Source organism: Neophocaena asiaeorientalis, unplaced genomic scaffold, assembly GCF_003031525.2.
Source record: "Neophocaena asiaeorientalis asiaeorientalis breed wild unplaced genomic scaffold, Neophocaena_asiaeorientalis_V1.1 scaffold495, whole genome shotgun sequence".
NCBI classification, from domain to species: domain Eukaryota; kingdom Metazoa; phylum Chordata; class Mammalia; order Artiodactyla; family Phocoenidae; genus Neophocaena; species Neophocaena asiaeorientalis.
The window spans coordinates 87,869-101,674 of record NW_020173512.1 but is presented as its reverse complement, the minus strand read 5'-3'; the positions used below and the strand labels follow the sequence as shown (position 1 = coordinate 101,674).

General features: G+C 43.9%; 1 protein-coding gene across 1 annotated transcript in view; it reads left to right on the top strand.

The window, feature by feature from the left end:
• Positions 1-13,806, top strand: part of MAGI1 (membrane associated guanylate kinase, WW and PDZ domain containing 1) — a 609,319-nt gene that overhangs the window by 561,160 nt on the left and 34,353 nt on the right. The window contains exons 14-15 of the mRNA XM_024747645.1: positions 2,489-2,520; positions 12,505-12,721. Coding sequence (XP_024603413.1) covers positions 2,489-2,520; positions 12,505-12,721 — 249 coding nt within the window. The remainder of the gene's footprint in view (positions 1-2,488; positions 2,521-12,504; positions 12,722-13,806) is intronic.

Below are 13,806 nucleotides of genomic sequence, written 5' to 3'. Positions count from 1 at the left end.
ACCTTTTAACCTCTGCGGACGGCTTCATAGGTTGGGTGTCCCTGAGTTTATCTAGAACTTCCAGTCATTTCCAGGTTCCCTTTATACCAACCGTGCTGCACTGAGCATCCTTGTACCTGCATAACCTTTGGATGTGTGTGCGAATGCTTCTCGCTGATAGAGAATCCACGGTGCTGTTTATTTTATACATGAAAATCTTAACAGGTTGAGAATTTAAGATGGTCAGAGTTTTAGAAATGATGAGCAGAGTGTGGATCGAAGTCATTTTCCCCGACTTCTCCTAACTAGTTGGAGATTCTTTACAAAGTTCTGTAGAGGGTCATTGGGATCTTGGGTGATATCAAGTCTAGTAAAAGCTCACTCCAGTGAAGTGTTGCTTATTCCAATGAGCTGAGAACGTCAGTCTGAATTAGGGAAAAATCTGTATTTAAGGATGTGATATTTGACCATTTCGAAGGGTACCCAATGACCCAAACTAATATAACTTGATAGAATTCCTTAAGGGAATCACATTAATGAACAAATTAAGGCACCTAATAATTATTTTTAAGAAAAATGATATCTAAATTGCTCAAGACAGTTATTCTCATCCATAGGCAAAATATTTCCCCCACGTATTTTTTGCATGTCAGCATGCTAGGCAAATGAGTTTTCCTAATTAGAGTAAGATAACCGTAAACACTTTTTTCCCCCCGAATGGTGTAAATTAGCAAAGGAAAGTAAAAGGGGTTGACACTTGAGGGCCTGCTCTGTGCCAAGTATGAGGCTTTTAAACATTTTGTCTATTTAATTATCACAACGAGTACAATGAGTCCTATTCTATCTGCTTCACAAATTGAAAAACTGAGGCGCAGAGGACTTTAAAGCAGCTCGCTGAAGGTGGCCTATCCGAGTTTGCCGGACTTGAAAGAGTAATAATCCTCGTTCTCCTGTACTATGGTTTCCTTAAATGGGGTCCTCCAACCTTCTTTGTCAGAATCTTCTGGGATGTTTGCTCATACTGCGGATCCCTTGGCCCCTGAAGGTGGGTCCTGGGATTCTGCATTGATAAGAAGCTGCCACGTCCTCCATGTGCATTCTGAAGTCCCAGAGCCCCTGTGCCAGGCCGTGGTGACCTCCTTTTGGTGATGTGACGAGCCGTGCCAGAAGAGTGCCCCCACTGCCTGTGGGGATGAGCAGTCCCTGTCACGCCTCTCGTGCAGGGGGCCCATTAGCAGCGCTCCTCTGGGTGGCTTCCTACTACTCACCCACTCCAGCGGCCTCCTGTTACTTGCGCTGAACTTAGCTCGGCTCCTCGTTTGACAAGTCACTTCCAGGAGAGTTGAAATCGTTACACTGCCTAGGGATCATGTCCTAAAAAAGGTTGACCTTTCCGGTGCAGAATCATCAGATCCCAATACGTCAGGTCCTGCATTGTGCCTAACATGGGTGGAATCTGCATTTTGTATTCTAACCTTGGCTCAAACCAAAAATTAAAAAACAAAATGAGAGAACTGCTTGCAGAAATGATTACTTTCAAAACACTGATAAATGTTTTTATTTTCCTTTCCAGCCCTCCTTTGCCACACTCCCTTGGTGACAGATTTTCTATAAGTCTGCCCCTAATGGCTTCTGACTTTCCCAGAAGGGAGATCAGCGGCCCCTTTCAGCTCTCACCCTGCCACTAAAGACAGGGTTTTGGAAGAGCCAGCAAGGTTCTGTGAGCCCCTTTTTCTCCTCTGCCTTTCTCTTCCTGCATTATTATCTTTTTCTCTCAGCTCCATGAAACTTCTCTTTTCATTCCCCAGCAGCCTGCTTTCGAGGGGCTAGTCCCAGCAAACGGAATAGGAGTTTGCTCGGATGAATGATGTGTGAAGGGGTGTGCTGACGATCCAGAGGGTGTCCTAAACCAGCTTGGATTTGTGTCCTGTTCTGGCAAAAGAGCATCCGTTTTTGTTTTGGTGTTCAGCTCATTCAAGTAAAGAAGGCATTTCCTCTCCTAAAAGGCAGAGGAAAAAAAAAAGGAAGAAAAAAAAGAAAGACAAAAAAAAAATTTAATTTTAACCATTTACTCCTCTGAAACTAAATATACACCCCCTTCCTCTGTCCTGATTGGTCCACTTCAGTTGACAAGTGGACAGGAAAGGAAATATCCTGGACTTAATTGTAAATTAAGTCGCTCTTAATCCAGAAGAGCATTTGAGATTCTGTCCAAGTGTTCAATTTCCCAGGCCGCTGAGGTCTGTGAATTTCTTTTCCCAGCCTCCAGGCTGCTGCAGTACCAGTCAGCATAGCTAATGCAGATAGATCTCCTGCCTCTCCCTCTCCTCCTCCCTCTGCTTTGATTCGATATGAACAGCCTGGTAACTCCGATGCTGGGGAGAAATCTGACATAACCCTGCAGATGGCTAGGTTGCCGTGAAACACCTGGGGATTGTTCTTTAAGAAAAAGGTAACATATATGCTAATGATTTCTTCCCCGCTTCCCTCCTTGTTGCATTTTTTCCAGGGCTGCCAGTTCCCAAGAAGAGCCCAAAGTCGGTAAGGACTTGTCAGTTACTTGGTGCTCGTTTTGGGGTGGGGTGGGGGGGCTGGTGGTGGGAGGGGACGCTATCTGGCTGGACTTAAATGTGTTTTAGAGTGGGTGGAGGAGACAAAAACCAGGGCTCGTTTTATTAAGTTCTGGGGATCCGTTTGGTATAGAAGGTATCGAGGTTTGTCTTTAACTGTCTAGTGATTTGTAGGCAGGCTGCGGGAGCCTGGATAAAGAATGCATGTTTGGAATCTTCTCTGTATAAATGCATCACAACTCTCATCCCAGTGGATGAGTTTCTTAGATGTTTTAATTTGATACAAACGCTACTGTTTCTTTTGAGGGAAGGAAAAACCAAAAAACTCTACCTGCTTCCTGAGTAGCATTGCTCTCAGCTGGTGTTTCAATCCATTCGCATGGGTAGATTCCCTCCCTCGGCTTTCTTTTGCACTGGATGATGGATTATTTAAGGATTTTAAAGCCTGTAGGTTTATGGTAGAATTGCTCAGTCCTGTATATATGCCCACGCTCACATGGAAAATGCCCCAGCCCTGAGAATAAGACATTCCCTGGTTGTGGAAATGTCCTTTGTTGTTTTGCCAGCTTTAGTGGTATTGTGCTACAGGTATAGGAGTCTTTAAAAAAAAAAAAAAAACCAATGTTATGCTGTCCTTTCTAATCTGGTTTCCCTGAAGATGCATTACCTAGTCCACATGTTCGCTAATAGCTTTGAGGCTCTAGCGTTTCGCTTGGTGGTGGTGAGCCTTTGCTCCCTGAGCACTGACAACAAATTAAAATGCTACTTAAATCCTCAAAATCTGGAACCCTGATGCCTGTGAAATTGATGTGGTGAAAGAAGCATCCAAAATCATTAACAGTAAGATAAAGAGGGGTGCACTTCCTTGTGGCTTAGAGTATTGGGGGGAGGAGGAACTGACAACCTCTGCCCTCCGGGAACGGAGAACTTCAAAACTTTGCAGCTTCCGGTGCTGCAGCCGAATTCTTTCCACCTGTCTCGAAGCCTGGCAGCAAGAGGCGGAAGTTTATTCAGGAGATGAGAGAGGGAGCTTCCTGCATTCGTAAACCCTACTCCTAAGTTCTCCAAAGAGAAAAACCTGCAGTAATTGATTGCCGTGGCATGGTGCCATGGTGATGGGAACACGTGACTTCAGGGCTGCTTCCCTTGTCATTTTGTGTTAATGTCCAGGCTGAGAAGTGCTGGTAGGTGTCTACATTGGAACCACAGAGATGCCAAAGCCTGTGTGTGTGTGTCTGCCTGTGTGTCTGTGTGTGTGTGTGTGTGTGTGTCTGTCTGTCTGTCTGTGTGTGTCTCCCCCTCCCAGGATCACAGTCAGAAACCTATTCAGCCTTCAGAAAAATAGAAGCATATCTGAGAGATGTGTCACATGAGCTTGAGTTAGCAACAGTCATCCTTTTCTCTCCCACAGCACCAAGCATGCTACCTGAGGCATGGACTTATTTTACACCCTCCACATGGCATGGAGTCTTGACCAGAAGCGTATACTGAGGGGGGGACAGTTTGGCACACGCAGCATGACATCGGGTAGCAAGGTGTTCTGTTTCATTTTGCATCCCATTTCAACTTGCTGTGCAAAAAGATTTTTGTAGAGTCATTTGCATCTCTTCTCCCCCAGAGTGTGTTGGAATTCCCCATTGAACTCAAAGGGTATCAAACAGGTACAGAGCTTGCATTCACCAAGTCAGTTAAGAGAATTCCCCATGACTGTTTATTTTGGAGGAAGTCATGTCATGAACAAGCTGCAAACCAATTACTCAGGCTGCATTCCTAGGAAAAAAAGCACTCTTAATTGCGTTGCCCACAGTCTGCTGGCTCTTAATTACCACAAGCTAAGAGACTGGTGTGTTGCTGGGTTAGAAAAGAACCATCCCCCAGCTTGGGGCTTGTCCTTCTCTGGTTTCTCTGCCAGGACAGGGATGATGGCTTTCACAGCACTGCTGGCACACTCTGGCAGCTGCTGTACAAAAGTAGGGGGATATCAGCCAAGGTCTTCTGCTGTTGCCAGTGGACCCTTGCGAACATCTGTGATCAGTGGGAGTTCTGCACAGGTGGGTTGAAAGCTGTTTCCCTTTCCCAGTTTGAAATTTGATAAGGTCCTGCTAGAGAGACAGATGATGATGGGATTGTTCTGGTAGGGTCGGAGGGAATCCATGGGGAAGCTGGATGACGTGGTTCCGGAAAGTCACTCCTATGATGACAGGCAGGGCCAGGTGGGCTACGGAATGAAATGCACACCGATTGTGCCTGGGTTGTGATATGCTGAGAGTTACCATTAGCTCTGAGATATACCGTTTGAACCCAGGACCACGTCTGTACTTTATTCTTAGAGACTCCTGCAATTGTTGGCTTGCTCACGTGACTGACAGCTTCCTTTGCCCTCATATCTTTTTTTTCCTATAAAGGTTTTGAATAATTAAGTAGTTGGGTTTTTATTAGAACAGGACTTCTCTTTTTGACCTCGTTTCTCCTCCTGAATAGCCTCTATAACTTACTCTCAAGCAGCCATTTCACCTGCTAGATTTAGTGTACATGTTAAATTTATGGTTTAAATACTCAAGGGGGACAACGGCAGTGTCTTAATAAAATTTAACTAATTTAATACCTGGACATCCATAGCATCAGGGATTTTTCTGCCAAATGGCAGAGACAAAAATAAGACATATTTGCTGTCAGGTTTTAGGCCTCACTGGGAAAATGGTTCGGTGGTCCACTTTAATCATCCTGACTGGAAACGTGTTTAACGGAGACTCTTGGTCGAAATCACACGTGAGGATTTTGCGTGTGAGCATTGAAAGCTCTAAATATCCCGCCAAACCCTGAATTCTAAGTCAGTATTCACCCAGGTTTTCTCACTAGTTCATTTCCCAACTATTGCTTCCTTTGCTCCCTTCTTTCCTCTGTCCATTTGTCCATTTATCCATCTGTCCATCCACCATATATCCATTCATCGATCCGTGCATTTCTCTTTTATCCACTCATCCATTCATCCTTCCATTCAGCAAGTTGGTGTTGAAAAACTACTAAGTGTCAGGTTTGGTGTGAGCCATTGGAAATGATATAATAAATAAGATGGTGCCCTTCTTCTTGGAGCTTATAAATGATTTATTGATTGCTCCTTTCAAAAAAAGGATTCATTGTCACAAATCACTAAAATTTTTTTATGCATTTGTTCCATCAACAGATATTTATTGGGTATCTCCTGCATGCCAGACCCAGCGCTAGTATACAACAGGAACTAAAACAGAAAACATTCATGTCCTCATACAACTGGGGAAAGATAAATAGGCAGATCGGTACAGACCCTCCTCATGAGGCCTAAAGTATGATGAGCATATACTTTCAAAAGGTAACAAAGCAGAAATATAACATAAAACAAGTACTCACATAATAAAACTCATTCAGCTCTTAATGATAATAACTTAAGTGAAGTAGTCATCCAAAGACATAAAAAGCTATAAAAAAATTGAGTTAGATACTATGATAGAGCTATGGAATTCTTCCAAGTTCCCCAGCAGCCTACGCAGCATAGGTAACCACATTATTTACTTAGCTTTTATTTTCAGATCAAAAAAAAAAGCATAACGTGTTCACTAAGGAGACAGCGTTTTCCTAGTTCCTAAAAAAGTTCTCACAGGGACTTCCCTGGTGGTCCAGTGGTAAAGAACCCGCCTTCCAGTGCAGGGGACCCAGGTTTGATCCCTGGTTGGGGAACTCAGATCCCACATGCCGCGGGGCGGCTGGGCCCGTGAGCCACAACTACTGAGCTCACGCACCTCAACTAGAGAGCCCGCGTGCTCCAAACTACAGAGCCTATGCACTCTGGAGCCTGTGTGCCACAACTAGAGAAGAAAGAACCCGTACGCTACAACTAGAGAGAAGCCCGCGTGCCGCAATGAACAGCCTGTATGCCACAACTAAGACCCGATGCAGCCAAATAAATAAACACTTTAAAAAAAAAAAGAGTTCTCACATAAAGTTTTCATATAGAGGACACCAAGTGATGGGCAAGGAAGTGTCCTCAGCAAATGCAGCAAGCTGAAAGGTAGCAACAGTGACAGGTTTCTGTTCCATGGTCCTCTGTCCCTTTCCCGTGGAAGGGATGCTAAGGACATAGCTGACAGCTAGTCATTAAGAAATACGAGGGAGAGATCTTAGACAACGTGCACAGTAAGTGACCCCGGCCTGAATCATCCTGAATGCTGCCTCTTTCTCAAACTCTCCTGGTGGCCTTAGCACCCCAATGCCACTAGTCCCAGATCCAGGGCATAGCACAACCCACCAAAGCTCCAAGCTACAAGGAGAAGCAGTGAAAGTAGTAGATGGGAGAAGGCCTAGAGTTACTTAAGTAAGTCTCCTTGCCTCTCGCTGCTCACAGCAGCTCATACCCTCGGCCCTTTGGAGCCTTAAAAAATAGAATTTTCTGTTGTATTAGAGTCCATTAAAACATTCACTATGGGGGCTTCCCTGGTGGCGCAGTGGTTGAGAGTCCGCCTGCCGATGCAGGGGACACGGGTTCGTGCCCCGGTCTGGGAAGATCCCACATGCCGCGGAGCGGCTGGGCCCGTGAGCCATGGCCGCTGAGCCTGCGCGTCCGGAGCCTGTGCTCCGCAACTGGAGAGGCCACAACAGTGAGAGGCCCACGTACCAAAAAAAAAAAAAAAAACATTCACTATGAAGTGAAATTCATTTTCATATCCAATCAGAACTTTCCTTTTCTTCTCCATTAACTCCTCTTTCTTGCCTTTTGGAAGAAATCATTTGACTTAGACCCATAAATGATAAAAGAAAGAGACAAAAAGAAGGACCATCCTCTGCTTTGGCTTGCGTTTGAGACTGATTTTCACACAACCTTTAATGGCATTGGCCCGATACCTCACCAGCACTTGTAGTTTTTCCCTGTTGTCCGTGTAAATCTCTGCAGCGGCCTTTAGTCTTGGCAGATACATGAACTGTAAATAATTTTGCCTTAAAAATGGATTGATTTGTCATTTTTAAGCCACATGAATTCTTTTCATCATTTAAGCTAAGTGCTGTCTGTATTCATTTGCTCTTCCGAGCAAATATTTTCAGCTCACTTTATAAGTACCTCCGTTTTGAAATCATTCTGTGAAATACTAATGAGCTGACTTTTTTCCCCATTTCCATTTATAAAATCCACTGCATCTTCCCACTTTCTCTGGCCTGTCAGTAATATGGAAATCATTTGTTTTAGGAAGGTTGGTGCAGTTTTGTTTTACATGGTCTTATGACACAAGTTCACAGCCAGATGTGGCCAAGGATTTCTGTGGAGTTTTCAAAATTGAAATCATTTCTTTTTTCCTAGTTGGCCCTGATTTGATACTCAGAAGTAAAAATCTTGCTTCAAAAATATCCACACAGTGACAACAGCTAGTGTTGGAGATACTCAGCTCAATATATGGTCCTCCTTTCCAAGCGTTATTCAAGCTGGAGGCGGATAGTTGTGTTTTCCCCTTTCCCTTCCTCCTCCCCCTCCCCCCTTCCCCTTTTCTTACTCCTCCTTTCCCCCATGCAGCCTTTCAGCAATGCCTAGCAAATCTGGCACCAAAATATCTTTTGACTTTACTTGTCCCTTCCCCTTGTCATAGCTTTTCTCCTTGTATAAGCCACCCCGGGTCCCTCACCTGGTCTGCACAGTAGCTTCCTGACTGGCTCTCTGCTTTTACTCCCACCCACATCAACCTATTCTCCAGACAGTAGCCAGACCAAACTTTCTGGAAATAAGTTGGCTCCTGGCACATCCGTGCTTTAAATTCACTAATGGATTCCTCCTCCCCAGAACTAAGAGTGAAACCCAAACTCCTTAAAGTAGCCCGCAAGGCCCTTGCATTATTTGGTCCCCAAGTTCCTCTCAAGCCACGCCACCCGCTGCTGTGCCACACTAGCTACCTCTCTGCTCTCCAAACAGGCCAAGCTCACTTTTGCTTTGCAGACTTGGCACATGCTGTTTCCATTAATGGAATGTTCTTCCAGAGGCTTCTCCTTATTACTTACCTTAAGGACACTGCAGTGTGTTGTCATCAGTCTGTCATTATTATTTGATTAATATTCAATCTCCACATACACACACACACACACACACACACCTAGATACGTAGGTACAAATTCTCAGGCACTATCTCTTTCTTACACATTGTATTTTTCAGAATCTGGCTCATAGCAGGTGATCAGTGTGTATTTATTGGATGAGGGAATAAATGTATTGCAGGTTACTTAAGAGGGGCCATTCTGGATGTGCTATCATTGATGGATTGCGCCAGCCATGTTCTTAGCATGCATAGAGTTACTTTAACAGACTTGAAAGTGTATCTTTATTAATGCTTATTTGAGGGCCAGTTTCTCACCTAGAAAAATGAGGTGAGAGACAACCACATTTGGTGCAAGTCAGATCCTGTGTTCCGAAGTGAATTTGTCCTCATGGCCCAAGTCTTCTGGGAGGGAATCCAGACTGCTGAAAAGGCATATGAGGTGACTTTAAGTTGAGAGCTATATAAACATGGCTTTTCTCCTGGACAGTTCTGGACCCTAACCAAATAAAAGATAATGTCATATCTAATTAACGTGTTCTCAGAAAATAAAAAGGCATATTTTGAACTTTTCTACACACACAGAACATAGCTTCAAAAAGCTTAGGTACCAGGATACTAAATACAGAATGCATTTTCAAATTAAGTCATTTTCATAATTGAACTTGAGAGGAAACATAAAGCGAGGTTAAATCTTATCAGGGAAAAATCCAAAAAGTTTCCAGATGCTCATGTGTTTAGCCCGTGAGGGTGGGTTAGAATATGCCATTTAGTGATGGGTTAGCGGTGGCCTAGTTTCTAGAGCATATTCTCAGGATGCTGCTGTACTTTTATTTTCCAAATTTAGGAGCAAAGTTTAGGTGGCATTCAAAGGGGATGCAGAGGTGCAGTTTGATGGAGAGGCAGTTTGTAGACTCTGTCCAGACTGTATCTGTCATTTTGTGATAAATTGGACCTAAATGCGTCCTTTATGGGGAAGGTGAGAAAAGGGGATAAAAGTTTTTAAATGGCCCAAGCCATTTCTGGTAAACTTCATTTGCACCCTCTGGTTATGGTGAAGCTGTCTCTTCATTTAAACTTGAGATTTCCAGGTCCTCTGTGTCAGATTTGTTACACTGGGACAGCCATCGAAGGGTCTTGGAACCCCCTGAGGTGACATACAGAGTCTGTGTGCATGCATTTGTGGGCGTGTCTGTAAAAGCACCTGTGCATTCGCTGCTGGAGAAAGGTCCAGACTCTCTCAGTGGGACAGGGTTGCCGGTAAGGTATTTCTCTCCTGTTCAGGAAGAGGCAGTGATTGGAAGAGGTTACATTTCAAGAGGTCACCGAGTATCCCCAGGAAAGGAAGAAGAAGAAGATTGCGGTGGTTGCCCTCAGGTAATCCCACAGTGCGGCTCACAGGGTCCTGGTGAGGCTTTGTGAAGAGGAACCTCTGCACGAAGGAGACTGGAGCTTCCATGGTCAGAGACTGACTCTAACCGTGAAATGAACTCAGTGTCAATGGACCGACCCCACATCTAGCATTTGCTACTCATCTGAAAAACCAGGCGAGGGTGGTCATTTGAAGAGAAGGATGAAACTCTCATGGTTAATCCAGAGGCCCTTCATCTATTGAATTATTTGCTTTCACTTTTAAAATATCTTCTTCCTGCCCTTCCAAGAGGAGAGCGGACACAAAACACTACCAAAATGTAAAAAACAGAAAGTAACAGTGCCATTAATTCTCCTTACCAAGGTTCATTTCTAAATGAAAACAGCTTTACATTTGGTCTTGATTATAAAAAAACATTCTCTGTACATTATAAAAATAAGAAGTAGGCAGTACAGGAAAGTATAAGAGGGAGAAAACCCAGCCAGAGCCCACCTTTTTTTCTATTCATGCTGAGGTGTGTACACTACACATGCTTGTTTATCTGGAGACCCTTAGAAAGACCGCGGTGAAGAGGAAAACAAATTCCCACTCTCGTGCAAAAGGGAGTGGGGATTGTATCCTTCGTTAATGTCTTTCTGACTCTGAAAATCTTCAGCATGTCTCCAGGGGAAGCAAGAAGGCAGGTTTTGACCTTCTTAGGGAATAGAAAGGGGATAGCTGGCCCTGAGAGCCGAATTCACTTTGGGGAGGACCCTGTTGGAAGTTGGCAGAACCAGGTTCTGTCCCAAGTCTTCGGAATGCGGATGCATCCAAGGCTGAGCGGAGCCCTTGATCCTCAGAAGGGAACGCTGGTGATGTGGGGTAACGGGGATGGTTGTCCCTGTCCAAACATCAGTGTGTTTTCCTGACCTCTTCACCCAGAGTATGTTGTCCCCTTGAGTCTGAGTGAATTAAGCCCCTCATATAGCTGGTTCCCAAGACCTCTTTGCTAGTTTAGAATATGGTCCTCACATTTCTCCCGCAGGCACATCAAGTATAATTTTAAAGGGTCTATCTTACCTTCATGAAATACATGCCCAATTTTCGACTTTGAATCCTTGCTAAAACCTACCTTCAGATCTGTGATCTGAACAGTCAAGGGAAAATGAAGTTTTTGTCCTCCTTGGCCTTACTTCATTGCTTACTTCAAAGCAAGGACTGGAAGGGAAGGAGTAGAGGGACCTGAGAAGTAAATGAACGGGACCTTGGAAATTTCCACGGAGATGTGAATGGAAGATGGAGGCTACCTGGGGGAGAGAATAAGGAAGAATGGTATGATAGGACTGATTGCAAGACTGAGGGCAAGATTTTGACACTATAAAGAGCTTTAGGGAACTAGAATGTCTAGGTCAGAGATCTTATATACTACTCAGAAATCATAAGCTATACAGGATCTGTAAGACAGGCAGGAGATGCCCCTTTACAATGCTCTGAAAAAGTTAAGTGTAGTGACATGGTGTCTGTTGTGTGAGAGACAGGACTCCAGGATTTTTCTTTTGAATGGGGGGAACTAAACACCTGGGCTTATCACATCTTTCATTGGAGAAAATAAGAGCTGAAATTATTTTATTTCCCATGCAGTAATTTTCCTCCGACTAGATTTTGCTGTTGATTCAATGGCTCTTCCAACAAAGAGCATCTCCTAAAATGGGAAGGGTCTTTAGCTGAGCAGAATTTAAGGAGCAGGAACCTCCTACTTATTCTACTGAAATTGAAATGAAATTCTTTGCCTTTACTACTCAGAGTTTGGACAAGTTGCAAATCTAAGAAGGCTGATCCCCTGAGGTCAACCCATATATAAAGTGGGATCTTGGTTTTCAACCAACAGTAGTATCAGGAGATCAAGAGGTGTAATGCGATGTCTGCAAAACTGATTCACTAAGAATTATGAAAGCTCTTCAGATAATAGTTTTTTATATACTTGTAAGTACAAGTGCACACATAATGCTAGGCATGATTTTTTAAAGATCTGATCCATGTTTCTTACAGGCTAGCAGGACTGATGGTAAATCCTTAGCAAGAAGTTGGGTATTTTACTACTGAAAAAGGGAAAATGTGGAGTCCCAAGGAGCATTTTTAGCCCTGATCCTATTTCTTCTGGATATTCTAGCTTTCCACTTAAACCACGCATGGTATTCTGTGTCACATGTTTGGTTTAAAAATGAAGATGTTAAAACGAGTACATTTCGTAATAAATGAGCCCAGTGACTTAGCTGAGAACCTGTGATGGAAATTGGATTTGTTTTCTGCTCCAGCCCTGAAAGCGGTATGGTTTACCATAATGTCCTTCTGTCTGGTCCACCCCTCTATCTGTCTGCCAGTCCCCAGCGGATTTACCTGCATTCAGAATGAGCCGAAGGTGGAAGCCAAAATGTTGTTGATAAATTTATGTATGTGTGAAGTGCAGAAGTGCTGAACAAAAACAAGCTGATGGAAAACACCCACTCCGGGAACCAATAATAATCTCTTCTTGCCCCTCTCACTCGCTTCCTTTCAGCAACCACTGGAAAGAAAAGACAGCCAGAATAGCTCCCAGCACAGCGCTGCCAGCCACCGAAGCCTGCACACAGCCTCTCCCGGCCACGGCACACAGGTGCTACCCGAGTTCCCACCCGCCGAGGCCCCGGCTCCAGATCAGACTGACAGCTCTGGGCAGAAAAAACCAGATCCTTTTAAAATCTGGGCCCAGTCCAGGAGCATGTATGAAAACCGACGTGAGTAGCACCCTGGCTCCTGTCTACCCTGGACTCCGCCGCAGGGTTCCAACTCTCTTCTTGAGGCTTATTGAGAATAGATTGTCAGTGTGTGAACAGGAGAGAGGTAAATCCAGGTGAGAGGTGACAGCATCTCAGAGCAGTGATAGAATCTGCTGGATATTCACTGAGGCCCCGTTACGTCTTCTGTTTGGGCAGGTGGGGTAGTCATGGATGGTCATCAGATGAAGGGCCTGGGTAAAATTGATTTATTTTTCCTCTCCATTAAAAGAAGTGGCCCCCCAAAAAAAAAACAAACAAAAAGAAGTGGCCGATAAGTGCTGCTGCCCCATTAATTCTTCCCTATATGGAGATGGTGGCCTCCTCTGAGTTCCTGTCTTGTGAAACAGCTCTGATATACAATAGAACATAAATACGATTGGTTTGGATTGCAGGAGTAATGAGAAGAAATTAAATGCTTTCTTAGTGGTCTCGGTTTTTAAGAATACTGGTAATTTTTTTTTAAACATTATCAGTCTTTCTAAACATTCCCCTTAAAAAGAAAAAAAAAGAGTAGTGAGTGGTTTGTGCTTTAATCATTTATACTGTGGTTAAGTATGTTCCTTTAGCTTCACCTTTTTGAAAAATATGACCTAGTGATGTCATACATAGTACCTTTTGGGCTGTTATAAACCGAGTAATCCCTTCACATTTAATGTTTTACTTTTTATTATGAAATGATTTCCAAAAACTATTCACTGTAAACAGTATTCACTTATCTTACTGTTACCAATCAGAGTTCCTAAAATGCTTTCATCTTCGGGGATACAAATGGGCCATTTTTGTTTGCTTATTTTGGCGGTTGCTCTCACTGACCTTTTCTTCTGAGTATGATTGGTTGGGACGAAGCCTCTATGAAAAACATGCACTTCATTTTCCCTTTTTGTCATAGGATAGGAGAGAATGATTAATGAGGGAGGAGGTGGGTTTGCTGAAGGGTCAGATTCAAACTGGAGGAGAGAAGACAAGCATTCTGCCTTTCCTCTTGGTCCCCAGCCCCCTCAGCACAGGTTTCATTTGGAGCCACACCTGTGGTTCTCTTAGCA